Raw genomic sequence first — 27,776 nt, forward strand, 5'->3', positions numbered from 1 at the left:
CAATTCCACATCCCAATCCCATAAGCAAAAAAAAATTTATGCCTATCAAGAGGGGTACAGAAAAGATGTTGAGAGGTGCTTTGGTATCCTTCAAGCCCCGTGGGCTATTATCAGGGGTGCGGCGCATCTATTTGACGAGGAGGTGCTTAGGAGTATAATGATGTATCATCCTCAACAACATGATTGTGGAAGATGAGTATGATTTCGATGCTGATAAAGTGTATGAACCAAATCCCATGGACACAACCTTAACACAAATTTATGAAAAACCCATGGGGCCAAATGGAGAACCAGTGCAGCATGAACCGTTGGTTAGAGACGGTAGTTTCATGCCCCGTATTATTGATCGCTACACGGAGATGCAATCGTCGTATATTCATGAACGCCGTCAAGTTGACTTGATGGAGTATTTATGGGCGGTGAAAGGGAATGAAGGTGAATGAAGTGAAGTGAATATGTTTTTTTAATTTATTATGTTTATGTTGTATTTTTAGTTATGCTTTATTTTTTTCATGCTTTAGTTGTGAGTTGTTTATTTTTTATGCTTTGGTTATGGTTTGCTTTTTATATATGGAATGTTTTGAATAAAAAGGAATTTTGTTGAATATTTTCTTTATTCACTAAAAGAAAATCAATACAACTAATCAAATAAAATACATGAATTACCACTAATTTTTTAAACAAAACAAAATATACAATGAAATGAAAGGCAAGTAAACTAAGACATGAAAGGCAAGCAAACTATTTTAATGGTTTTCATCATTTAATCAATCCGTATTGCTAGGTCCATCGTCACAAAAAAGTCTTCGTCTCATAACATCCCTTCGTTCTAGCTTCCAAAATTGTTTTGTTTTAGGGGACATATGGCTTGTATCCATGGCCATGGCTTCCCGATCTTTTTTTTCAATGTTTTGTTCGCGTACGTACTCCATTTCTTCGCATACATACTCCCTTTCTTTTGCATATTCTAGTTGAATTGTCATATAGTGCTCTTGTTGTTTCAAGTCCATTTCAATTCTCATGGCTTGGTGCTTTGAAATTTCCTCCAAAAATTTAGATGCATTCTTGCTAGAATTACTCATTTTCTTCGCCTTTGCCGCCTTCCTCCCAATAGGCCTTGGCTCCTTTTCGATGGGTGAGTCTTGACTCATCGGGGAATCCATAGGTGAATCTGATGCCGGTGTCTCATGGAGTGGCGTCTCGTTCAACACTACCATCGGACTCGTTGGAATAATTTGGAATCTCTTACAATTCTTCACTGCCTCCCAACAATGGGTATGGTTGAAACTTTTTTTGCCTTGCCCAGTAGCACCAAACCACATTTGTGCTTGCATAATCTATAAAAATAAAAAAAATGGAAATGCAAGAAACTTTAAAAAATATTGGCAATGCAACATGTAAAAAAAAAAACTAATGCAAATGCAATAAATTTTTAAAAAATGCAACATGTATTTAAAAAAATACAATAAATATTAACAAAATATATAAGAGATATTTAGTGATATACCCATTTCTAGCACTAATATTATAAATAAACCATACACAATTGAATTCCTATAAACAAACCCAAAAAAAACCCAAAAAATGATAGCTAGCCTTATAGAATTTAATATTGATTATTAAATTACTTTGATGCCCTATTGAGTGCTTTGGGTATTTTTATGAGATTTTGGGGTTGAGCTTGTTTTAAGAAATTGATGGCAGTTTTGTAATTTATAAGAAGTTAAAAGTTTTTTTGTTATGTTGTAAATGGGCTTTGGGTGTGTTTCTAAAGTCCATTTTATATAGGGTATTTTTATAATTTGGGCCCCCATATTGGGTATAATAGTGAATCTCCCAATATATAAATTGCAAGAAACATTTAAATAAAAATTAATATGACATAGAAATTAATAGAACGAAAATTACAAATAATTTACCTCACTGCTAAGGTTTTCCCCGCGTCTATGGTTGTCCATCGCTTTTGCCATGGCATTTCTCCATTTCGCCAACTCTTTATTAAGAATTTTCCACCTACTAGATAATGTCATTTCTGTACGTGTCGAACCAATTGCCCTTTCACAAAATTCCTGATGAATTTTTTCCACATATGACAGAATTTAATCTCATTGCCCGTTACGGGACAATGACTAACTTGGACCCAAGCCTCACACAAGCTAACATCTTCCATCATGCTCCATGCCCCTCCATTTTCACTAGAAGAACCCATAATATGATCAAGAACAATACAACTTGAAAGTGAAAAAAATATTGAGTAGAAAGTGAATAATAGTAGAAGGAGAAGAAAATGTATGAGGATTTGGTGTTAAAAGTGAAGAGTATTGGTTGGTATTTATACCCAAAAAATTCAGTAATTTTTGTGTTTTTTTTATTTTTTTATTTTTTTATTACAGAAAAATTGGCTGCCTTTGGTTTGAAGGAAAAAATCGGATCAGAGAGTCAATACACCAACACGTGTAAGCTAGCCGTTGGCGGCTACTGTAGTGCGACGTTTGAAATTTTTTTTAACGTTGGCGCATGCACACGCCAACATTAAAAAAAATTTGAAACCTGAAGGGCTGACGCCAGCCTGGCGTCAGCCATGATGTCACAGCCCTCGAGCTCTTGCTCGGGCCAAACTCCACCTCGGGCTAGCCCAGTCTCATGGCCCCCACCTCGGGCTGCCGTTTGTTGTTGGAAACCCGTTTTTCTCCCAAAACACCCCCCAGCTCGAGTCCAGCCTTAGTTGCTGGACTTGCTCTAATGCACATGCGGTTAATACATTATTGATATTGGACCAAACATGTATCGATATATTGTTGATATAATTGATATGTCCTCGATAAATTGATTGAACTAGTTCAGTTAACCACAATGAAGAATCACATATATGCAGGAAATACGAAAACCAAAAGAAAAATAATTAAGAAGATGAACTCCACCTTATGTAATAGGTAAAAGTGTGTTTTTTTAACTTCTAAAATTATGTTCGGGAAACATTCTAATAGAAATACTTCATAGAGATAGTGTTATATGTCTTCTTTTTTTTAATATTGAACGAGATTTTAAGTTCGAATCTCTCTACTCTATTGATAAAAAAAGAAAATGAATTCTCTATAGATAAATACAAATGAAACTTTAACTTTATTTATCTTCAAGCAATAAGTCATTCAACATTTCCTGAAGAATAATAACCATGCGTGCCTACATCACATCCACTACTATTTCTTGTGAATTTTACTTTTTCCGATCAAATTATTTGAGGCTGCTAAAGCCTCCTCGTGAGACCCGCACGCCCAGGCATTGCGACAGGTGTCGCACAGGTTGCGGCTGAGTTGCTTTTCCCTCACATTTACACTTTTTCAATCTTTTTAAATATTTTTATTATTTATTTATTTTCACCTTGAATCTCATCCACAAACTCTCTTAGCTGTGGACATGGGTCCCAGATGACGTGGCATTTCAAGAGGGAGGGAGGCGACGTCCGGTCCGGTCGTATGGTACGGACCAACGAACGAGAAATATGTGGCATCGTTCTCCACCACGTGGGGAGAGATCCAACCGCACGAAGCACCGGTTCGCACACTGCGGTTACAGTCCTGTACCTTTTACTGAAAACAACGGTGGTCCCATACCATACTTTTTCGGTAAATCAGGTCCATGCAGTGCAGGCCGTGGAGTTGATCGTGGCCGTTCGTTTGTTTGGCGGCCAAGTCTCCCTCCTCCTGCTTTGAAATGAAAAAAACTATTCCGCAGCAATCTGACCACGAGGAATTTCTCAAAGAGGAAAGCTTGTGTTTCACTTTCATGTCGGTACGTTACTACCAAGAGCAAAAATGCTCTCTCTACTGTACTCTACCCTTAAAGCATGTGAACTAATATCACGACATAGCAGTGTTATGCTATCACACACAAACTTTTTAATTTGAAACTTCCAATCCAAGTTACCTAACAAGTTTGGAAACCCTTAAATCATTCACTTCGCTAAGCATTCGTTTGTTAGATGTCGTGTTAAGCCCTTAATTCTTTAATTTATTGTTACATGTCATGTTAAGCCTTTAATTTGTGTTCGTTAGTCGCTCCATTGTGTTTTAAATTTTTGTAAAAGTGTAATTATATTCAAGCTAATCAAACTCTTTCTAAACAAGAACTTAAGAAGTCAACAACACATCTTTTATCTTACGACTAAGCTATGAACTCATTGGCTAGTCCAAAACACAATTGAGTTCAGCATTCTTGAAATGTTAGCGAAACTAATCATGTACAAGGTTTATCCAGGCCACCTACCTTCATTAGGTTTAATTAGTCACGTTTAAAAAAATAAAAAATAAAAAAGATCTTTGGGAGTGTTTGGTATACCGGATTAAGGGTGTGACTAAATTTATCTTAGACTAGACCACCCATTTTCCTCATTACCCATGTGGAAAATGAGCTTGTTTTAAGTGACACTTAGCTAACTCAGCTTTTAGCTTTAACCCTATCTTCACCTTTTCTTCCATGGCATGTGGTTTGGTTCTGCTAAAAACCCTAAACCCAACTCTAATCGCTTTTTGTTATGGCCAATAATTCTTGTTTTGCCCCTTTGTCAAGCAGCTCTTTCTCAGTCACACGAGGACCTACAAACCACATTATATGTAAATTAATGGCCTTTTGTTTTAGTAAAATTAATGAACTGTACTAGGATGAAAAGTTTAGCAAGACTTTTCCACTTAGAGAAATTCCTCGTGTTGGTGTCCATATCAATTCAGCGGGTGCATAATCCTTTGTATTGTTTCTTTCTCAATTCAAGAGGGGAACATGTCACATGCCCGCCCAAACTCAATTCAGACTTATGCTTTTGTTATTAAATATATATATATATATATATATCAAATTTATGGTAGTTGGTTATGCCCGCCCAAACTCATTTCAGACTTATGCTTTTGTTATTAAATATATATATATATATCAAATTTATGGTAGTTGGTTAGAGCAGTAAATTTGTCCCTTGTATTCAAATTGAGTTCTTTACATCATAGTCTGCATTATTGTTTGTATTATGCTTTTTTGAGTACCAGTGATTGGGGTATGGGAGTCTACACAAATATTCCCCTACTAGCTTTTGTATTATGCTTTTGTTTTTATTGTTTTTAAAGTCAAAATCTATGTAAATTAAGCCAATTAATTAAGACAATGAGTCCGTAAATTAGAACTGAGAACTTGAGCGTGGTGGCCTAAAAATTTGATTATTAAAAAAAAAAAAAAATGGTGGCCTACCTAACAAAGTAACAGCCATGATCAACTGTGTTACGTGCACGATCCTCTTGATTTATGGGGTCGTTTATTTAAATACAAAAAAGGTTTTGGATCATAGCCGCACGTGAGAACCATACCTACCGTGTGCCTCTGTGCGCTTCACACCAACGGTCTGATCTCTTTCCATGTGGCAATCACGTTCGTTAAAATCCATCGTCCTCGTCCGTTGGTCCGTACCGTATCTAAACCGGACATCAACTGTTTCCCGGTTTTTCTCTCCCCTCCCATACATTTCAAACGCCACGTCACCGGAGGGCCCACAGCGCACAGCTGGATGCGCTTTTACGAACGTAGCCTCAGCGCGGGGGGTTTGTGGTAGTGGATGAGAATCGACGGTGAAATTTTTTATTTATTTCTATAATAATTAATTTTAAAAAAAGAAAAGGCCAAAGCGCATGTGTGGGCTACAACTAACGCAGCCGCTAAATTTGCCACACGTGGCGTGATCCTAAGGCACACTCGTATCAAGTAGAAGGCTTTAAGGCCTTGACAGCCTCAAATAATTAAATAAGAAAAAATAAAATGGAGGGGAAATAGTAGTGGCTGAGATTGCTCCTTGCTCACAACAACTGGAGCTTCTGGTGTATTGGAGTTTTGGTATTAGGTCTCTGTGCACAGCTCCCTCTGCCAAGCCAAACTCACTGCCTTCTATAATACACTCTTTTCTATTGAGAGCCTGTGAAACTGTCTTTGATTTTTGCCAATCGATTTTTCGAAGCCATTCGGATCCAGCTGCCATTGCCGGAAACTATGCCTTCTCCGGTGAGTTGATTGAAGTTGCAGCCAGTCGCTGTCTTCGTCTCGAAAGCTCTCAGTCCACCATGGCTTTCTTAGAAGGTACGCTTTCGATTTCCTCAGGGATTGATAGGCCTTGTTCTTCTCCACTCTCCGTTTGGTTGCTGATCAGAAAATTCAACGAGCCTCAAAAAAGTTCAAAATATAAATCTATACATGCTAAGGATGAAGAAGAGGACTGATAAAGTTCATCTCAGCTGAGGAAGTGGTGCGAAAGCTCATGTTTGGACAATTGAACTTAATTTTCTAAATTTTGTTGTTTTCATTTTCTCGGCAACCAAACAGATGGTTAAGATTGCAGAACAAGGTCTGTCTGAGTCAGTAATAGAAATGGATGTTGTTTACTGATCAAACTTTCTCTCTCTTCTTGTTCGCCTTTTTTCTTTTTTCGTAGTTAAAGGTTTTGGCGTGTTCCTGTTCGTTTTGGTGAGGATTCTGAATAAGGAAATTTATTTTAGTTCTTTCGGTGACGCGTCTCTCTCTCTGTGATGCGCGGTGGAGTCTGAAATTTTCATAGATCAGTTCTGTTTTCGATTATTGGTTTATATAAGTATCATCTAGTTAGCTTCAGTGCATATGAAATTGGACTGCTTAATTCTGCTGCTATAAAATCAGAGACGGATCTCTACCGATTGCTGTGGCTTGTTTTCTTTTTGCAGTAGCATCACCTTCTCAGCTCTTCTTTAGTAGGACAACCAAGACGGCTTTACTCGTTATAAAGCTCGCTGCTTTCATAAATGAGAGAAGGTCCTTGTTCTATCCCTTGCTCGTCAGAGAGGATTTGAAGCAGCGCAAGCTGCGCAGGTCCGGTAATGGACACACAGTTATCTGGAGAAGATTTGGTCATTAAGGTAACACAGATGGACTCTCTTTTGTTAAATTTGGAATTGCCTAGTGAGGTCTAAGTAGCTGAATTCCTGTGTTCCTGTTATTGTTAGGCAAGAAAGCCATATACTATTACCAAGCAACGAGAGCGATGGACAGAGGAGGAGCATAACAGGTTTCTTGATGCCTTGAAGCTCTATGGCCGAGCATGGCAGCGCATTGAAGGTTAGTTTGAATTTTGTATTATCCCTTTTGTTCATTTCTTTACTTATATCTGTTGAGAAAGGGCTCCAAGTGGATTTGTTTGCATTTATAGTGTCAATTTCTTTTTCAGTCTTCAGCTGAATCTGCCAAGTATTTTTTTGTTAGTTTCTTATGTTTTTTTTATACTTATATTGGGACATCATCTTTCTCCTTCTCTCCCCTTCCCTTCCCCCCCTCCCCCTTTTTCTTTTTTTGTTTGCAGAACATATTGGAACAAAGACTGCTGTGCAGATCAGAAGTCATGCTCAGAAATTTTTTTCAAAGGTCAATTGGTACCTTCTCACCTTATGCTTATTTGATATGTGGTTCTTTTTTTTTCCGTCCTATTGCTTGGTTTTCCAAAACATTGATCCTTTAATTTGCGTTTCTAGGTTTCTATTTTTTATGAAATGCTGTTGGTAATTTATTCTATCATAGCAGGTGCATTATAGTTCCGTTGCCGTGACTATAACCATGATGTCATCTCATTTAGCTATGAAAAACTATGAGGCCTTTTACAGACTCTTGTAAATGCTACTCTGGTAGAATGCATTTGTTCTTTCATATGATTGCTAGCCATACTAAATTCGATAAAAAGGATGGCCCTGTGCTTGAGGTTCCGTCAATGCGAGGTCTGGAAAGGGTAAGATGTACCCACCCATACCACTGTTTTCAAAGAGGCTGTTTCCACGACTAAAACATGCAACCACAAGTTGTTTGGGGCAAGCCATACATGGAACTGGCTGAAATTATTTTATCTTTAAATTTTCAAATGTTTGCGGAAGTGACTGAAATATAATTTCAAATTTGAACACAAATGCAGTTACTAATTTATTAAGTTTCTCTGAAGGCTTATTTTTATAGAAAATGGGTAAGGGAATTTGGTTTAGCTGCAGGGTTTCTTACTGGTTCCTATCCTTTGGCTGAAAGAAATCCCTGTAGAAGATGCCCAAAAGTAGATGTCAACAGAAAGTCTGATAAGAAATTTGTGGTAGCAAATGTTGGTTTATTGTTATGATCCTGTCAAGGAGATTTCATCAGTATACGATAGGGCCAATTTCATCTGTAGGAAAAGATGTACATGCCTTCTGCAGTTAGGAAAATATCAATAGATGAGTTGTGTGGTTCTTTCATAATTTCAAGATGTCAGTCATGATCTTACTAAATGTTTCCTAGTCATTCATTATACAGGAGGGCTTGACCTTATAGAAAAGGGCGCCTTTGGGAGTTTGGAAAGGTATATTGGCTGCTCTCATATGATTATACCTAGTGTAGCATCCGTACAGATCAGTAACTGGGAAAGTACTTGCAACATACCGTTTATGTGACAGGCCCACATTGTGGACTATAGTATGTACACTGATTTATTTTCTCAGCATAATCGGAATGATGTTTGTTTTTAGAAAATTATTGCACTTAGATGAATTAGCTGAGATTGACTTGTCTACTAGGCCCTTGATTGATCATCATTCATCATCTACAAGGACTTTGATTAGGAAAATTTGATTTCAGGATTAGTGTGGATGGAAGGGCACATGATTTTGTACTCTGACTACAGTTCTGAGTGAGAAGCTTAAATTTAAAGACATATAGTGGCTCAACTTCAATGGATATTCTTAGGCTTCAAAGAAAGAAAATTTTACTGTTGGGTTTAAAGGTGAAATGGAGGCTACAGACTGGAGCATATAGGTATTTTGAGCATTTTATGGGCATAACTGTATAGGAGAGAGAATTTTGATTTAGGTACGGCTAGGAAAAGTGTGGAACTTGGTGCTATCAGGTGCTGTTAATAACGAAAGAGCAATGGAACTGGTTGAAATTTGATAGAGAAAAGATGGTGTCATGCCAAGGTAGGAGTTTTAAGGTTGTCAGAGTGATACATAGGGTTTGCTTATTGGCTGCTTCCAATAGAGAGTAAATATTGAAAAACTGAAGGAATAAATTTGTGAGAAATTATGGCTGATCGCAGTTGGGTTTTTACGGTTTTCAGAGTGTTACATAGAGTTCACTTATTGGCTGCTTCCTTTCAAAAGACAATAGATTGATATTGCAATGAGTAAATATTGAAATACTGAAGGAATAAATTTGTGAGAAATTATAGGTGATTGTAGTACTTGCACCCAAAGAAGGATGTATTTCTTGTATTAAGTTGATTTTGAAGCTCAAATTATCTCTTAAAAGCAAGATATGTGATGAAGTTGGCATTTTGTAGTGCTTGGAACTGAAGCTTGCCTCCACCAGTGGTTGATGGGTTTCACTCATTGTTTATCTCATGTGGCTAATACAACAGAACTAAAACTCCGTAAGTAAAAACTTTATTGTGTGGAGGGTGAAAATAACTGGATTCCACCAGCTTCTACTGGTGCAAAATTATTGCTCCTTTTTTTTTTCCCCCCTTTCTATCAGGGATTGAATTTGGAGTGAAGGCAGCAGACGTAAATAGATAAATCTTTACTGTAGTACCTCCATTGTACTAGGTTTCATAGCCACCCCAAATCTGGTTGAAAGAGTAAATATGGTTTACTGGTTATAATGTTTTATCTGTACTCTGAATCTTAAGTCGCTATTTGTTTGGTTTACTTATTAAATATAAAGAAAAGAAAAGATCATATACAATGGTAAATTCAGGTGGACCATGTTAGATGTTGTCAGTCCCAATGAATTAATACGCCATCGAGTTCCGCTTATGATTGATGGTCCTTATTGGAATCTCTCATTGGCAACATAGAGTGAGGCTAACTGTGCACAAGTTCTTGAGGGGATCAATAGACATCATTCTTTTTACGTTACAATGGTGTGGTTCCATAATGGTCTTGCTTGGAACTTCAGAGCGAAAAGCTTTTGCACTTATGCATGAGTTTCCACTGTAATACATTTTTAATGGCTCACTCATGGAAAGTTGGAAACAACTTTCAGTTTCCAACCACCATCCTCTTCATATCAACACTACTAGAGCATACCATGAGGTGATTATCCTTTTCTTTCTCCTTCCCCTCTTAGAGTACAGATGTCTTAAACAGCACATAACATTGATATGCACTGGTTTCTCTTGACAAATTCTGCACTGTTTTTTAGGTCCTCATTTCATATAGGTTAAATTAATGATACTTGAGATCTTCCAAATTCATCAGACTATTTGAGACATTTCACTCAATTCTTTTGGCATCTAACCACTGCATTTGGTGCCCAATAAAACTTGTATTTAACTTCAAATATGAATTCTGACAAAGAAGGTTTTGCTTCCAGCTGGAGAAGGAGGCACACAATAAAGGTGTTCCGGCAGGACAATCAATTGACATAGATATTCCGCCTCCACGCCCCAAAAGGAAACCAAGCAATCCTTATCCTCGAAAGTCTTGTTCAGCTGCTCCTACATGGCCCACATCGCATGTGGCAGGAAAGGATGGAAAACTTTTATCATCAACATCATCTTCGCATTGTAAACAAGTAGTGGACTTGGAGAAAGAACCACTTGATGAGGTTATTATTTTTATTATATATTTTTATGATCCAAATACATTTCATGTTCTCGCGATTCCTGTAATAGTACTTAACTGCGACTTCTTTATCAGAGACCTACCAAAGAAGAAAATCGAAGAAATGGAAAAGAAAATCAGGATGAAAACTGCTCAGAAGTCTTAACTATGCTCCTAGAAGATCATTGTTCCTCTGTTTCTTCTGCAAACAAAAATTCCATACCCACACAGGTGGCACTAAGAAATGCTTGCACTTTTAGGGAGTTTGTGCCTTCCCTGAAAGAGGTAATAAGTCAAGATGTAACAAATGATTCTTATGTCACTACTGAACTTAATGGAAATCAGAATTTGAAGAAAAATGATGCCAAAAAGATAGTTCAAGATAATGGTACAAGTGGAGCCTCAGAGTCACAGAACACTAATGCTTTTCATAAGAAGTTGGTTCAAGGTGAGAAAGCAGATGATTTGAATTGTGCATTGCCAACAGATGGGATGCAAGGAACTCAGACCTACCCGAGGAATGTTCCTGTACACGTACTGGATGGGAGCCTAGGAGCATGTAATCAAATTACTCCAGCAGATATGTCATTCGCGGATATTGCTTTTCATCCTATGGGCAAGGTTCATGGACAGCCTAACCTTTTTGCAAATCCAACTGCATCTACTACTACTGAACATGAAAGTAATGCATCAAGATCTTCTGTTCACCAATCATTTCCAGCTTTTCACCCTCCCTTCACCCCGTTACACCATGGTCAAAAGGATTACCAGTCATTTCTGCACATGTCCTCCACATTTTCAAGTCTTATTGTGTCTTCTCTGTTGCAAAACCCTGCAGCCCATGCTGCAGCTAGCTTTGCAGCCGCATTTTGGCCTTATGCAAATGCAGAAAATACAGAAGATTCTCCGGCATGCTCCCCTGGAGGTTTTCCATCTAGGCAAATGAACTCCCCTCCAAGTATGGCAGCAATTGCTGCTGCCACCGTAGCTGCTGCATCTGCATGGTGGGCATCCCATGGATTGCTTCCCTTGTGCGCTCCTGTTCAAACTGCTTTTAGCTGTCCTCCTGTGTCCATGACTGCGGTTCCATCAATGGATACTGGTGAAGCTCCTGCAGCCAATATAGAGAGAGGAGAGAATTCTCTTCAAATTCCTTCCTTGCAGGATCAACAAGTGGACCCAGAACACTTGGAAGCTGTGGAAGCTCAACATCCAGCTTCAAAATCACCAAGTATGTCATCATCACACTCTGATAATGGAGGTGCAGAACCTAATACTGTACTTAAAGCTACTGCTGATGAGAAGGTGGTAGCATCAACCGAAGAAGTTAATGATTCAAACAATGCAAAGAGCAGAAAACAGGTTTTCTTTGATATTGTTCAGTCCTCATAGGATGGACTACTAGTCCTGCTTTCATCACTCTGTACTTTTCTTCCATTTTCAATAAAATCTTGTTTCTTATTTTAAAATAAATAATAAAAAACAGGTTGACCGTTCTTCGTGTGGTTCCAACACACCTTCCAGCAGCGAAGTAGAGACAGATGCATTAGAGAAGCAAGAGAAGGGGAAGGAAGAACTGAAAGAACCTGATCTAAATCACCCAGCTTCTGACTCTACTTATCGTCGCAGTCGAAGTATCATCAACATTAGTGATCCATGGAAGGAGGTTTCCGAAGAGGTAGCCCAACATAGGGATTGATTTTGATAAATCTGTTTTTGGAATGAATTGTTATCTGATCATGTTAACTACCTTTGTTAGGGGCGTATGGCCTTTCAAGCACTATTCTCAAGGGAGGTATTGCCCCAAAGTTTTTCACCTCCCCCTAAGGACAAAGAGCATCAGACCACTACAGAAGGAAAGCAAAATGCTGAGGAGAAAGATGAAGATGCATCACTATTAGACCTAAACAAAAAGACATGGGTGCCATTTTCTTGCCAACTGGGAGTGGAGAAAAATGTGTCACCCGTAGGAGACAACAATGCAGAGGGGCTGCTGACAATAGGACTTTGCCAGGGAAAACTTAAGGCTCGTCGAACAGGATTCAAGCCTTACAAAAGGTGCTCGGTAGAGGCCAACGAGAACAGAGCAGCCAATGCCATCAGCCACTGTGAAGAGAAAGGTCCCAAGAGGTTACGCTTGGAAGGGGAAGCTCAAACTTGACATTTGGCATTGCATTGCAAATCAAAGGAAACCTTTGTTGTTGCATGCAATCTAATAGTTTCCCCCTAATTTATATATTGTTCCTTTGTGTTTCATTTCAAGTCCAGCAGATCAGAAACTTGCCTTGGTGTGTACCAGATATAATCTACATTTGTTCATTAACTATGTTGAACCCTTGGAACTGCGCTTGAAAGATTTCCTTAATTAGACTTTAGCTAAGAAATGTTTTAAGTATTTGATGGTCCTTGATATGCTAACGATTTTACTCTAAACGAACCTGCAGGTTGCACAGAAACCCCTGTTGTTCTTGCGAGTTCAACTTATGACACATTTTGTGATGCGATCAGAAGCTTTTGCATGCATGATTTTTTATTTTTTTTTTCCTTTTCGAAGCCTAATTATTATTTTCTTCTTGTTTGTAGGGCTTCAGCTCCCCTCGGTTATTATGAGCTAAGTTACATGGGGAAAAATGTTTCAAGTTCAACTGCCATTGTAAACAAAAGGATTAAAAAAGAAAAGATAAAAAATAGTAATAAACATGAAATTCGGCATTTACTGACCACCATCACCATCCATATTTACAGTTTTTCCCATATAAAGAATCGAGAAATTTATTTACAGGAACTCATGCAATAAGGGTGATCTTGTGTCCACAGTGCCTGCAGGCTATATTATATACGTTCCTATTTAGCTGATATATATATATATATATATGTATATAATATATGTCAATGCTAATCATCATCACTCATGTAAATAAAGTGATGTCTCATTATCATCCCCCAAAAGTTCAAAACTGCTTGCTGATCTTACCGTGATTTACCCCATACCCGTAATATGCACACGAAAATGCCGGTTTTGTCAATGGCTGTACACGAAGGGTCATATTTACTTAGTCCGGGAGTCTGGAGATTGCACAGGAGCAGGCTGCCACTTGAGAAAGTTGATACGACGGGACTCCAAGTTTACAATGTACTGTTGGATTCGCTTCTTATTGGCAGGAGTCAATGAAAATGGTGGGTTAAGTGGCAGGGACGTTGCTTCTCCCGCAATAAAAGAAAGCAGAAGCATAGCCTTCGAGTACAATGCTTCTGCACTACCCTTGTTCTCCAAGTACTCGTCTACCTGGTACAAAGGCAAAATTTGTTTGGTCAGAGATTTTGTAATCTGCAAACAAGATTACAGACGTAACATGAAAAAAAAAAAATTGGAAAAAAAGATGGAAGCACACAAGGAAGTTTACTTACAGCACCACGTGTTCCAACTACTAGTGCTTTTTGGAAAATAATTTCCATCGCGTCTGGCACTTCAGCAGCACCTGCAATATATATCACACATTAAGGAGCAAAAGTTCAAATGGAAAACTAGAAAGCATTATCACAGATAGTTTCTTGACAGCCTAACCATCCATATCTTGGATACGATAGGATAACTTCTCTGCCTGATCAAATGCACCAATAAAACCTTGCTCTGCCCACATTGAAACAGATGAAGGCCTGCTAAAATCTACACTTCCTGAGGCGTTTGGTGACAAACCAGCACCTCCCTGCACACGTGAGGATTCATTCGCTGAACTGCCTTCGGGTAGTTCCTTCGCTTCACTCCAAGTGCTGCAAATTTGAAGAGCTTTCTTCCATATGGCCAAAACAACCAGTTGAACTGAAAATGAGTCTAGAAACAGTCCTGCATTATCCTACAACCAAAAGTAACAATTACCTTGATAAATTCCAGAAAAAAGTCAAGAGCCGTTGTCTAATCATGCTAATATAATTAAGTGAATCCTTGTGAGGATTCTGTGTGCACTCATGTGCGTATGTTTGTGTGTGTGTGTGTCTGTGTGTGTGTGTGGGTGAGAGAGAGAGAGAGAGAGAGAGAGAGAGTTCTGTACAAACAAAAGAAAAATGAAAATACACTACTGTAAATAAAACATCATGATATTTTTTTTAGAACACAATAAAACATCATGATATTGAACTAACTAAATTATGTTTGGTGCAGGAGAACTGAGTGATGCACCTTTTCCTGAGACAGATCTGCAAGAACCTGAGCGTACTGATGTAACAGATGGAGCCTAGTAGAAGGATGCAGTATAGATAGTCCTTGCACTTCCAGTAACAGGATTGATTCACAAGATGTTGGTGATTTAGCTGATCCACAGGTTTGTGAACTTTCCACACCAATAGAACTAGTTGCCTGCTCCTCTGTTTTCTTTGCAACTGATATATCACGATCATTCTGCTTTGAACCACTGATAGAAGCTCTCGTAGTGGAATTAAGTTGCAGGGATGTTTCAAGGTAATAAGAGAAACTCTCCATTGACGCAAAATGAGGATTGACCATAACATAATCTTTCTCAATGGACTCCATTGAATCAGAAACTGGAGAGGCAAACCAAAATAAATAGTTGAAACAAAGCACAAGCATTCAAAAGGAATTACAAATTGAAATACAAACCTCCAAGGTGATCCTGTATGTTTGGATCTTGATTAATAGATTTCCTCAGCCTATCACATGCAACATCTTGCACAAGCCCTTGAACACTCCTAGTGCTGGATGTACTGCCACAATCTTTTCTTTGTAACATTTTTCTGTTATGTGCAGATGGAAAATCTGAACTCAGATTTCTGCTAGATGAGTTTATGGGATGCTTGGAATTCAATTGCAACCTCTTATCGGAGACAGAAGAATTAGACTGTTCAACCATCGATTTAAGCGGTGGAAGTAGTGAAGTGTGTTCAACATTCCGAGGAGCTGATTCAGCTTGACTGCATATATATATGAGTATATAAATATCTATCATATCATACTTAACACATACCCAAATTGTACAAAATGTCAAATGTACCATAATCAATGAATAACACAGTTTGAAGGCTGTGGAATGCTTTACCTAGCTTCTCTGAGAAACTTGTGATTGAAGAACTCCGTAAATGATAGTCGCTCAACTGCAAATTCAAGTTTTGACTTTTACATTGTAGTTTTGTGGAAGGGTTAACTAATTTCTTGATATTCACATGACAATATGAGTAAATTCTCACTCTTGAGCTGTGATTGTAAATTTTAAACACACACAAGCATAACACCAGAGACACCTTAATATAGCAATCATGACCTGGATTTTGACGTAACAGGCTTCTGCAAAGATCTACACAATCTGCATGCAATTCTTCCAAAGCACCTTGTGGAAACCGCAACCCAGTAGATGTCAGAATATTTTGAAAAAGCTGTATATAGCAAAAATCATTAAAAGACACAAGATAATCCTTTCAAATATTTGCATAATATTTCACACTACTAGTCCTTATTTGGGTAGAAAAAGTTAGGAAAATGCTAAATCTTTACAACTGAGAAAAAAAAAAGTTAAGATTTCCACTGACCTGTAATTGACAATTCCCATCAAATGGCGGCTTCCCGGTCACCAGCTGAAACAATATTGCTCCAACACTCCATAAATCAGCCTGCAAAGACTATAATGTTAAATTAAAGATGACAACAAAAATGGCAAAGATACCTACAAGTTTGTCAATAATGTCACTTTCACATTCTATCACCTTTGCATCATACTTGTGGTTCTGAATAATCTCTGGAGCCATGTATAATGGTGAACCACATAGTGTGTCAGCCAAGTCTTGGGGCGGGAGGGATCTGGCAGACAGATGCATCCGGGCAATGCCCAAGTGCAAAACATATTTAGAAATACTTCTCGCCAATAACTTACTTTCAATTATTGCTAGAAAGAAGTGACCAAAGCTTTTAAACTCTTCCTGTGAACTCAACTGCTTCAGATAATTTTTAGCAAATCGAATTTTTGCTTTAGATAGGATTTGCGTAATTTTAATAAACTTCTCTACATAAACATCCAAACAGTTCATGCCGTCTCAAATTTCTCACAAGTTACATTTAGATATCTTCATCTCTCAGTAGTAGATGTTACTTTCATAAACCACATGTTATGAACGAAAGGTATGAATAACAAAGAGAACTCAGAGGCTGATGTTCAACAAAAAAAATATTCTTGTCACATGGTCAAGTTGAAGGCCAAACAATAGAATGAGCTTTTGGCTAAGCATCACACTACCAATGTAAAAGGAAATGACACAAGAAAACTTTTATTGGGTTCTTCTCGGCAAGCCAAATAAGTGGGATAATGATGTACTGGCATTGGTTGAATATGTTAGTTATGGACCACTCCATTATGAAACAGTTGTCATAGCAAGACCTCATAAAAACACCAGTAAACTAAACAAGTACACCATTTACTATACAGGCGGCAGACTTTTTACTTCAGTTGCAGCATTAAGTTCACAATGAATATGGAAAATGGCAATGCAAAAAGATTATTAAACTTTTACCTCGCAAAACCAAAATCCCCTATCTTCAGTAGTGGGGTTTCTTCAATGGTTGTGGACAAGAGTAAGTTCTGCAAGTTTTACCAGAAATCGACAAGTCAGTCACTAACCAAGCAGAATAACCGCCAAATTTGTCAAAAGTAATCGACAATATAACGCCAAATTTGTCAAACGTAATCAACAGTATAACGCCAAATTTGTCAACAGTAATCGACACTATATCTATATCTATATATGTATATAAATCTTCTGAAGAGAGACAGTAATCGACAATATATCAAACGTCATTAACATATCAAACTTCTAGCGAGTCACGACTTGTGACCAAACAAAAAAGCATAATTCCCTGACAAATTTGCAAGTTATGCTGATTAATGTGCCTATGATAAACGCCCTCAGGATTAGATCACCTAAAATTGACTTTATGGAGAACATATAAAATTCTGGTTCATCATGAAAATACAGTACCTGTGGTTTTAAATCCCTATGAATGAGGTGCTTTTCTTGAAGCACTTGCAATCCTGCAGCTGCTCAGGGAAATCCAAATTAAACATGTTAAAGTCCATTAGTATCTACTTATCAGAAGAAACAGGGGGCAAAAACAGAACAGAAAAGGCAAACTATCACATTTAAGAACATTCCCATTAGCCTAATCATAAATGAAAATCCAATCATCCAAAGATTATTTCTAAGAAAGAACAGATACCACACTGGCCAACCATTTAAAAAGTATTTAAATTTTATCCAATTGACGAACCGGAATTTAATCCAAAAGTCATTGAGCACAAACCCAATCGTCTAAACACCAAAAAAACAAAAGAATTTCAATAAAAACTCAAATTAAAAGCACAGCTGAGCAGAGGGAAAAAAAAATACCCAATTGCCTCATAAAGTGCTTGGCAACATTTTCCGAAACTTTCCCATGTCGATGAATATAAGCAGCCAGGTCACCGCCGTCACAGTATTCCAACACAAGGTAAATTTTGTCCTGGGTCTACAAAAGAACCCCAACCACCGTCACCGACATTACACACAGATATAAATAAATAAATAATATATATATATATATAACTAAGAACAAAAAAAAACCTCCTCAAAAAAATAAAAATAAAAAGGGTACCTGGATGGCCTCGAAAAGGCGAATGATGTTGGGGTGGTTGATGGTGCTTAGAATGGAAATTTCTTTGAGTAAACTGTCGCTGACTTTTGGGCTCAGCTGTTCCTTGTCAATTTCTTTAACAGCAACTTCAATACCCAGTTGGCGATGCCTTGAGCGCCAAACCACCGCGAATGAACCCGACCCGACTTTTGGGCCCAGTATGTAGTCTCCGATGAGGCGAGACTGATTCGGGTTTGGGTCCCGAAAATCCATGTGTGCCGTACAGTCTACAGAGTCTGTCTAATGCTTGCTGTAGAAGAAGATCATTGTCAAAATTTCAATTTCAATTGTGGGTTTTGAGTAAAGCTATGAACTTGATATGAGAACGGTGCAGATGGATGCTGATGATGACGACGATGATGATGCAGGTTGTTGCGGAAGTGGGAGTGGAGGTTTTGTTGTATTTAAGAGGATAAAGGGAACAATGGTCATATTGGAATTTTTGGAACCAAAAACCAAAACCAAAGGAATAGAGAGACTTTATTTACTTTTTGCGTGGAAAAACGACGCCGATTGTCAATGAGCGCTTCGAGCACAGCACAACAGAGAGAGAGAGAGAGAGAGAGAGAGAGAGAGAGAGATGCTGAGTGCTGAGTGCTGAGTGCTGAGTGGATGGCTTTAATATCAGCAGAGGTTTTGAAGTTTGGTTACTGTGGTAAATGCGCTGTTTATGTTTCTAATTGTATTTGCTTTGGGTTCTAATTGTATTTGTTTTGAGATTTTACCTCATTCAGAGCTAAATAAATTCAAGAAATTTAAATTATTCAAGAAATAAATAAAAATTAAGTAGCTATTTTGGCTAGAAACCAACCATGACCAAATTTTCAATCCTGGTCCAGCCCTAATTCCTATGTGATTGGGACCCTGGCCTAGATTGGAAATCCCTCTGATCATATGAATACAAAATGCTAAAACATGTTTGATTTTAACTTTCTTGCGTATTGGTGTGAGCTCACTGCACTTGCCCATATCTTAGACAAATATACAAATTCAGAGGCCCACAGGTGTCCTGGTCCAGATCAATATCTCATAAGATTAGACCTGTAAGGAAAGGAACATCAAGTTTTGGATTCCCAGGAGACCTGAATGTTGTAGTGGATTTTGTTTTGGACCAATGCAATTCAATTTACATAACTAAAATAGAGAAAAACCCACAAGATGGTTGTTGAAAATTAATGAGCATAGAACCAAAAAATAAATAAAAATTAATGAGCATAAATTGAAAAAAAAAAAATTAAGAAGAAAAGAAATGAGAACAATTTACCTAGCCAACAATGGGATGCTTTATTATACAATGTATAAAAGTTGTGTTTTTATGTGAAAACAAAGGGTAGGATGACAAATTTGAAACCATTAGGGATTGAGACCATTTGAAGAGGTTGGGCTAGGCAGGGCCACTTACCAAGCCCAAATTGAAGAAGTTTATTTACCATGGGATTGGTCATGTCCAAATGGATTGTAGTGGGACCCAAAAAGGTAGAAGCTACATAACCATGGATGGGTTGATAACCATTCATGGCTATGTAATACATAAAATGTTACGATTTAATGTTACTAATCTTTGGTGATTGATCTCATTGCCAGCTTAAGGGAAATTCTATTTGATTTGTTAATTAGTTAGTGTAGTTCCCCTATAATTGTTAATGTTAGTAAGAGATATGGACATAGCTAGGTATAGGCTTGAGGTTACCATGACATCCCAGAGTCTATACAAGTCTATTCCACCATCGATAAGAAACACTTCAAAACTTAAACTACATAAGAAAATTATCCCTTACTTATCAACCGTTATTACAGTGATTAAGTGCAATAACAATTGAGTTCATGAATTTCTTTTTTCTCCAAACTGGGTTTTTAAGTGTTTTTGAGTGTTTAGGGGATCAATTATGAGGCAACAAAGACCCCTTCACTTGCAATATAAACTACGTACACTTATTCTAGGAGCCCCCGGCTTGGTTTCTTTTCTCAACCTAAACACATTGAGCTGGGGAACACACTCAAGATTGAGCCACGTACCCCAAACCCAAATTTTGTCATCCCAACACAGAGTTAGGTCACAACTCACAACATGAACATGAGTACCAAGAAAGAATGCTAAACCCAAAAAATTATTTTCTCATTTTTTACCAAAATTTCAAAATTTTGGCTGAGAGAGTGAACTCAACTCAACTGTGAGCTTGCACAGATGTCACAGCCATGTTGCAAGAAACGCGGCTATGAAAACCCACCAAGCGTGGCATTGGGGCTTGAGATCACAACTTGGTTGCATAGTATATAGCAGCAGATACATAATTTAGCCTCTTTTTAAGAGCAAAGATAATATTAATTTCTATTAATATTGCATTAATTTATAATGATATTGTATTGTGTGGATCTGACATTCCGTAATTCTCAAACTACATAATTAATTGTACGTTAATGCCATTATAATACCAAAATCTCGAAGCCCATGCAAATATTATAAATATCTTCAAATCTTTTATTTATTTTTTATATAGGCCTTTGAAGTGAATCGGAAAGCTCACACTTTGGGCACGCTCACAGAATGCACAGCATTCCATATGAGGATACAGTACGAACTGTAGCCCATTCCACAGACCATAAATCGTCTCCTCTTTTTCAAACTCCTAAGCTATACTACCCTCAAAACCCCTCCCTTACATTCCTCATCTTGCCAAGTCATCACCTAGCCCTTAGTCTCTGTGGGCCCTCTCGAGACGAGAACAACTTCTATATGGTTGTTTCTGTCACGTGACAAAGCCGAATGATAAGACAATCTAATTAAAAATAAGTACTATCTTTTAACTGGATTACTCTGCCACTCATCATTGTCACGTGATTGTTTGATATGGCAGAACATGAGCTTCAGTTTGTATCGAATATATATGTATGAGTGATATTACACTATCAAAACTCTCTCATTATTCAACTGCCACTAGCATATAAGCATTGCAACAAAATGGCCATGTTCTCTAGGCACAGTCTCATCAAGCCTTCAGTCTTCTTCTTCCTTTAGTATATCTTTTTCCTTCCAAATATTCTCTACACTAGTCAGCACTTTCAGTACTGGCCATGTTACCTCTATATCTGGCTTCCTTTCTTCTCCTTGGACTCTTTAATTGCTTATCAATTTCTCATTCCCTCCATGAACACCAGAAACTAGAACAACCAAATTTGCTTCACAACCAGCTGTGCCATGAAAAATGTGGACAACTTCAACTACCATTTCCATTTCACTTGAACAAGTCTTGTAGTTCAGTCTCTGATGCTTTCCATCTCTCATGCCTAAACTCAACTGCCCTTTTCCTCAACATTGGTTCCGAAAGCTACCGGGTGCTAGAATTCTTCTCTGATGGTCTACTAGTGGACTTTCCAGGCTCCTCTTCTTGCCGTCAGTACAATGACTTGAACTCCTTTGATTTCTTGGGAAATGACCACTTTGGTGTCTCAGTTGAGAATGTAATTGGTTTGTATGATTGTGAGGACTCTTCTCTGTGCAAGACAGAATGTGAAACAAATGATTTGCCTGGTTGTGACGGCAATGTGAATGGTTCTCTTGCTTGCTGTTACCCTCTCTGTGATCATAGTGTGTGGCATTTCGGCGAAAAGTTTTCGGTGTTTTCCAAGTTTGGATGCAGAGGATTTTCCAGTTGGGTTGTTCAAAGAGGGTCCAACTTGGGAAAACGAGGGGTAAAATTGGAATGGGCAGTACCAAGGAACTCATCCAAGGGAGTTTGTGCTAGCGATGCTTACATTACTAATGCCACAGTGGTTGAAGCAGGGGTGAGGTGCATCTGTGAAGATGGGTTCCTTGGAGATGGGTTTGCAACTGGGGAAGGATGCATCAAATGTGAGTATTTATTAGGACATTTTATATATCATCAAGCTTTTCTCAACAAGTTTGTTTGGTAGTTTCATTTTGGGCATGGTTACATCTGCTTGTTAGGTTATAGTTACCATAGAAGGATTGATGCTATGTGGGCTTGAACTTTCCACTTCTGACTTTAAGAAACGAATTCTGATAATCTATCAGATTGAATTACTCTCTAATACATAGCTTATTGAGTCATTATTGGCGCATTGTACTTAATTAGTGCATATGATTATCTTCTGTTAGTTCTGTGTATGCCATGATTGTCATCATGATGATTTAGGCAACTCTAACTTATTAAAAGAAAAGTTTCATATATCCTTCTTTCTGCAGATTTATTTTATAAAAGATCCTATGTATCACAAGCAAAGGTTGAGACTCTTGCTTTCTGCATTTCTTTAGATCATCCTAAAAAAGCCTATATATGATTTGTAGCCTTTGTAAAGATAAAGCAGTTTGATATTCTTTAATCAATTGTATGCCTTCAGAATAATTGTTTTGTTTAATTTTTCTTTTCACATTGTTGGTGTGGCTGAAAACTCCAAGCCGCCACTATATTTACGGCGGCATCATTTATATTTTTGAATTCCTTTGACAGCCTGCATCAAGGACAGAAAGGAAGCATATGGGAATGATTGCTTGAAGAAAAAGCGTGGTGGAAACAAACTTGTAATTTTAGCTGGTAAGTGACAACAAAATAAGCAAAATAAACCCATGTCTGCATTTAATCTTCCTATGCATTGTTGTTTGGCTACTTAATCTAGCAGTTAAAAAGAAAGTATTTTCAATCGTATCAACTCCTCTCTTTGAAGAAATGAATTATGACATAATCAATCATAAATTTCCCTAAATTTGTCTCATCGTTCCCCTTGAGTATAATATCTTGACATCTTGAACTGCAGGAGTTCTTGCTCCAGTTTTCATCATAGCCTCCTTGATTGCACTGTTGTGTCTACTAAAGTATCCTGCTAAACCAGGGACATTTGATCCTGCTCAGAAACCCCACTTTCAAAGCACCATATCATTCCGGAAAGCTAGTAGGACTCGGCTATTCACTTACCATGAGCTAGAGGAAGCTACCAAAGGATTCGAAGAGGGTCAGAAACTTTTAAGTGGAAACAATGGCACTATCTTTGCTGGGGTTCTAGGGGATGGATCGCACATTGCTGTGCACAAGGTAGAATGTGAGAATGAAAAAGACCTCATTCAAGTCCTATCACAAATCGAGGTTTTATCTGCTGTTCTACACCGGAATATAGCCCGATTACTTGGATGCTGTATTGACTTGGCCTACACTCCACTACTAGTATACGAATATCCTGCAAACAGTACCCTAGAGGAACATTTACATCAAAGAGGAGGACAAAATGTTGCTCTTGACTGGTACAAGAGGCTGAGCATTGTTGCTGAAACAGCTAGTGTTCTTGCCTTTTTGCAGTATGAGATTTCTCCTCCCATTTTCCACTGTGACCTCAAATCTGCTTACATTTTCATTGATGAAAACTTTTCCAGTAAAGTTGCTGGGTTTGGGCTACTGATTACAAGTCTTGGAGATGGTTCTCAGTCACACAACCATGAAGATTCGCGTTTTCACAAAAATGATGTGTATGCTTTTGGTGTCATGCTTCTTGAGATTATTGCAGGATCAAATTGCTTGGACTTGCCTACAGTAGCCCTGCAAAAGATAAGGAGTGGCAAGCTAGAAGAGATTGTGGATCCACATCTCTACTATCACGAGCAACCTTCGTATAGGCGCGAACAGATAGAGATTGTTGCAGACCTTGCCATGAGGTGCCTGTTGTTTGGTGGAGATGGAAAGCTGGGAATGTATGATGTTGCCAGGGAACTAGTACATATTAGAAGAGACAGCAGTGATGGAGGTAGCAAGAGGGGGCCTGCACTGGAGGAAACATTTTCAAACTCCAGCCTACTTCAGATGATATCCATGTCTCCTGATTCAACATATGTGCCTTGAATTTGTTCTGATCGGTCCTCGAAACTGCTGCTCAACAAATTTGGCTGTTCATTTTCACTTTCCATAGAAGTTCTACATGCACTCTTGTTACTTCTATGTGTTGTACATCAGCTGAAGTGAATTAAAATAGATCAAAACTTCAAAACTATTCATTGCATATATAATATACCTGCCTGCCTGCCTGCCTGCCTGCATGCCTATGTGCATCAACAGAAAGTCTCATCATTTGATGAACATACTGAGTTGAAGAAAGTCTAACCCTAATCAAAACTTACTCTCTTTCCGTGGTGTCTCTATCTACCTCTCTGCCAGAGGCCTTGATCAGTCCTTAAATTTGTGAAAGAAGAAAAAAAAGATTACATATAAATATTTCTTTTTATACATAGAAAAACAGAATTATGACTTTATATAAATATTACTTCTGCAAGACAAATGTCTCTAAAGAACACTGGTGGGCTCGCTTTCTGAGTCTCAGAAGCAGTGGATTTGGACATGCTAATTCATAGAAATCGAACATAAACAGTATGCAAAAGTGGTATTAATTATTATATTATCATAATTAATTGGGGAGATTCCAATGATCCAATAGGAATTGTTAATCCACCAGTTCTGTACAATGGGATGATTTTATTTTTTTTTAAAACTAAATTAAAACTCTGAATTTATTTAGCAGTTCAAATTTCATTGCATTGCTCATTGGCTGCAAACCAGAGCAATCTTATATATGGCCTCATGGTTACCCTCAAGAAGCAGAAATTAGTAAGTAGCTTGCAACACCATCACCACGAATCTGAGAAAATAAAGATAGAATGTCCTATAACTAACATGAAAAATTAACTAACTTCCAAGGTTCAGCCTAACAGGTAGGGTCTGCAGCTACCTTCTCTCTAAGATAGACACGTGGCACTGCCTCAAAGTTTTGACCAATCCCTGCCTCTCTTTCCCTCCCAACCTACTATAAATATGAATATCATCCAAAGACTCTAATCTTAACACTTATTTGCTCAACTATCTTCTTTCTTACAAATTTCTATCTCAACCTCCTAAACAGTCTTTAAGGTGCGTATGCTTCAACCTATTCTTTATTATACCACACAATCACTATCGAACTCTTTTTTTTTTTTTGGTTCATGTTATTTAATCTCATAGATCTTTTTTTTTCTTAATGTCAATCTCTGTAAACCAAAGATGTTGTCTTGGGTTCGAAACCTCCGATCTTTGTATGCCTTTCCATATTTAGGATGAGGATGCATGTGAGAAAGGGTGTTAGCTCGATATACATTTTTAGTCTATTCATTGCCAATTAAGCTTTCGAAGTCCAATAATTGTTAAACACCTTTTGAACCACAATGAACATAACTAAAGTAGCTAAGTAGCTATCTTATAAGCTGGAATTTTGTACGAAAATGTAAAATTATGAGGGGCTGCACATGTTGATTTACCTCAAATCTTCTAGTAATCTTGATGCCTACATCTTCGTCACCTCTCCTTTAGTTACCATATCTAGAATGGTAATGGATAATCCTAGACCATGATTTATTGATGTAGGGTCAAAATTTTCTATTTACATATTGCTGAACATGGACAGGGCAAAGGAGATAAATATCCTAGTTGTTGTTTGCATGTGATATTTTACATTTTACCTTTTGCCTGCCTATGGTTAGATGGCTGATGAAGAAAGTGAAGTTCAAGCAGTACCACGCCAAAAAGCTCCCAAGTTAAATGAGAGGATTCTTTCATCTCTGTCGAGGAAATCAGTTGCTGCACATCCGTGGCATGATCTTGAAATTGGTACTTATAATTTTACCACGATATATCCCTGCAACTTCTTCTTTGCTTTTATCTTCTTCTTTTTCTTTTCCCTGGTGCCATGGTACCATTTAAACAGGAAGAAACTAATCATGCTGCAAATTCTTGTCTACAGGACCTAAAGCTCCTTATATTTTCAATTGTGTATGTATCCTCTCCAACTTATCAAGTAACTAGCATAAATTGCTATTGAAGCAAAACAATGCTACAAATTGAATTGTTTGTTGGGTTGGTTCAGGTTGTTGAGATAACAAAGGGAAGCAAGGTCAAATATGAGCTTGACAAGAAGACAGGACTAATTAAGGTATGAAAAACCAAGGTTATATGTATATTTATGTATGTTAAGAATGTTGTCCTTAATATTTATGTAAATTCTCAGGTTGATCGGATTTTGTACTCGTCAGTGGTCTATCCTCATAACTATGGTTTCATCCCTCGCACCTTGTGTGAAGACAATGATCCACTGGATGTGTTAGTTCTCATGCAGGTGAGTTTTTAGACTCTAATATTCATCTGTTCTTCAAATTCTTGATAACCAAATTCCTTTGACTGGCGATGGAAATTGGAACAGATTGCCAGACAGACAAAATGCTTGAATGTATATATTTTTCACAAAAGCTTTACAAGTATTGAATTTCATAGGCATTAATTTGTATCTTTGAACTTAAATAGGAACCTGTTCTTCCGGGTTGTTTTCTGAGAGCCAAAGCCATTGGACTAATGCCTATGATTGACCAGGTTCTCTTCCACAGCTCTCTTGCAAATTGAAACTCAACTGCTACTTTTTATTGAATTTTGAGCACTGACTTTAATGAATTCATCCAGGGAGAGAAAGATGACAAGATCATTGCAGTCTGTGCCGATGATCCAGCTTATAATCACTACACTGACATCAAAGAGCTTCCCCCTCATCGCCTTTGTGAGATTCGTCGCTTCTTTGAAGACTGTATCCTTTACAATCTTGTTTTGAAACTTAATGCATTACTTTATAGATGTTTAAATGTTCTTTGGGAGTTGTTACAATTTGAGAAAAACTGCACAGTGGTTTCTTAACATATTTCATAGACAAGAAGAATGAGAACAAAGAGGTTGCAGTTGACCAGTTTTTGCCTTCCCCCAATGCTGCTGAAGCCATCCAGTACTCTATGTAAGACTTTCTACAAAAGGGAAATATACAGTCAAGAAAGAGATACAACTTTTGTATCTAAACAAATCATTCAATTAGGCCCAAAAAAACACCATGCTTTACTCTCCTGACTTGTAATTTTCTTGGTGCAGGGACCTTTATGCAGAGTACATAATGCTCACCCTAAGGCGATAAACACATACAGGCTACAATATTCCACCAATTACAATAAGTTATTTCATCAATGATAGATGAAGATTTGAGGCAAAGAAACTTCAAGTTTTAGTTTTCGTGTTTCGGATTATGATTGACCTTGTTCGGTTGATTAATCAAAATGACCAGACAATTTTTGTTACATTACATGTTTAAATTTGATTGTATTATAAATTATAATCACAATTCTGCTACCTGGTACATTCCATTATATGTGGTGTAGAGACAACTCAAAGCAGTACCATGTTCAAATGTTATTGGATTTAGAATTTGTATATGAACAATTATAATCAATTTCCTCTTCTCAATTTGCTAATCTATTTTTGTACATTGTAGTTTAGAGAAGGAAAATTTCGAGATCCAATTTAAAATTGATGACTTATTCTCTATTAAAATTTGCACATGAGAGAACGGAGAGCTGTTTAAATTTCTGGTAGACTCAAACTTTCAGGACTCTACATTTTGACAATAAACTAACCCACAAAGCAAAAATCCAACAA

At 37.7% G+C, this 27,776-nt stretch overlaps 4 protein-coding genes across 8 annotated transcripts; 3 read left to right on the forward strand and 1 right to left on the reverse strand.

Annotated features, from left to right (window-relative positions):
* Positions 1–5,773: 5,773 nt before the first annotated feature.
* LOC117617561 (protein LHY) lies at positions 5,774–13,008 on the forward strand. 3 transcript variants are annotated; one of them, XM_034346987.1, is made up of 9 exons: positions 5,774–6,111; positions 6,464–6,495; positions 6,729–6,920; positions 7,008–7,119; positions 7,361–7,422; positions 10,384–10,617; positions 10,710–11,975; positions 12,100–12,291; positions 12,373–13,008. In XM_034346987.1, exons 3-9 carry the CDS (start codon positions 6,882–6,884, stop codon positions 12,772–12,774), a joined length of 2,307 nt encoding a protein of 768 aa, XP_034202878.1. In that variant the 5' UTR covers positions 5,774–6,111; positions 6,464–6,495; positions 6,729–6,881; the 3' UTR covers positions 12,775–13,008. The 3 variants fall into 3 exon arrangements, with proteins under 3 accessions (XP_034202878.1, XP_034202879.1, XP_034202880.1); XM_034346988.1 differs by lacking the exon at positions 6,464–6,495 and having other exon boundaries at positions 5,786–6,111; XM_034346989.1 differs by lacking the exons at positions 5,774–6,111; positions 6,464–6,495; positions 6,729–6,920; positions 7,008–7,119; positions 7,361–7,422 and adding an exon at positions 9,829–10,103.
* Positions 13,009–13,294: 286 nt separating this feature from the next.
* Positions 13,295–18,874, reverse strand: LOC117617562 (serine/threonine-protein kinase ATG1a). Of its 3 annotated transcripts, none has more exons than XM_034346991.1 (14): positions 18,771–18,874; positions 18,244–18,532; positions 18,000–18,117; positions 17,592–17,650; positions 17,127–17,194; positions 16,326–16,419; positions 16,152–16,232; positions 15,887–15,998; positions 15,665–15,719; positions 15,229–15,539; positions 14,791–15,152; positions 14,179–14,467; positions 14,022–14,092; positions 13,295–13,899 (listed from the first exon to the last, which is right to left on the reverse strand). In XM_034346991.1, exons 2-14 carry the CDS (start codon positions 18,493–18,495, stop codon positions 13,663–13,665), a joined length of 2,109 nt encoding a protein of 702 aa, XP_034202882.1. In that variant the 5' UTR covers positions 18,496–18,532; positions 18,771–18,874; the 3' UTR covers positions 13,295–13,662. The 3 variants fall into 3 exon arrangements, with proteins under 3 accessions (XP_034202882.1, XP_034202883.1, XP_034202881.1); XM_034346992.1 differs by having other exon boundaries at positions 15,229–15,362; positions 15,441–15,539; positions 18,244–18,852; XM_034346990.1 differs by having other exon boundaries at positions 18,244–18,852.
* Positions 18,875–21,354: 2,480 nt separating this feature from the next.
* LOC117617564 (probably inactive receptor-like protein kinase At2g46850) lies at positions 21,355–24,150 on the forward strand. The gene is made up of 3 exons (XM_034346993.1): positions 21,355–22,132; positions 22,752–22,835; positions 23,056–24,150. Exons 1-3 carry the CDS (start codon positions 21,355–21,357, stop codon positions 24,126–24,128), a joined length of 1,935 nt encoding a protein of 644 aa, XP_034202884.1. The 3' UTR covers positions 24,129–24,150.
* A 966-nt stretch (positions 24,151–25,116) lies between these two features.
* On the forward strand, positions 25,117–27,542 carry LOC117617565 (soluble inorganic pyrophosphatase 1-like). Its single transcript, XM_034346994.1, has 9 exons — positions 25,117–25,187; positions 25,793–25,919; positions 26,053–26,081; positions 26,176–26,241; positions 26,317–26,424; positions 26,610–26,675; positions 26,763–26,883; positions 27,003–27,084; positions 27,216–27,542. Exons 2-9 carry the CDS (start codon positions 25,793–25,795, stop codon positions 27,256–27,258), a joined length of 642 nt encoding a protein of 213 aa, XP_034202885.1. The 5' UTR covers positions 25,117–25,187; the 3' UTR covers positions 27,259–27,542.
* Positions 27,543–27,776: the final 234 nt, after the last annotated feature.

This window comes from Prunus dulcis, chromosome 2 (genome assembly GCF_902201215.1).
Source record: "Prunus dulcis chromosome 2, ALMONDv2, whole genome shotgun sequence".
Lineage (NCBI taxonomy): Eukaryota > Viridiplantae > Streptophyta > Magnoliopsida > Rosales > Rosaceae > Prunus > Prunus dulcis.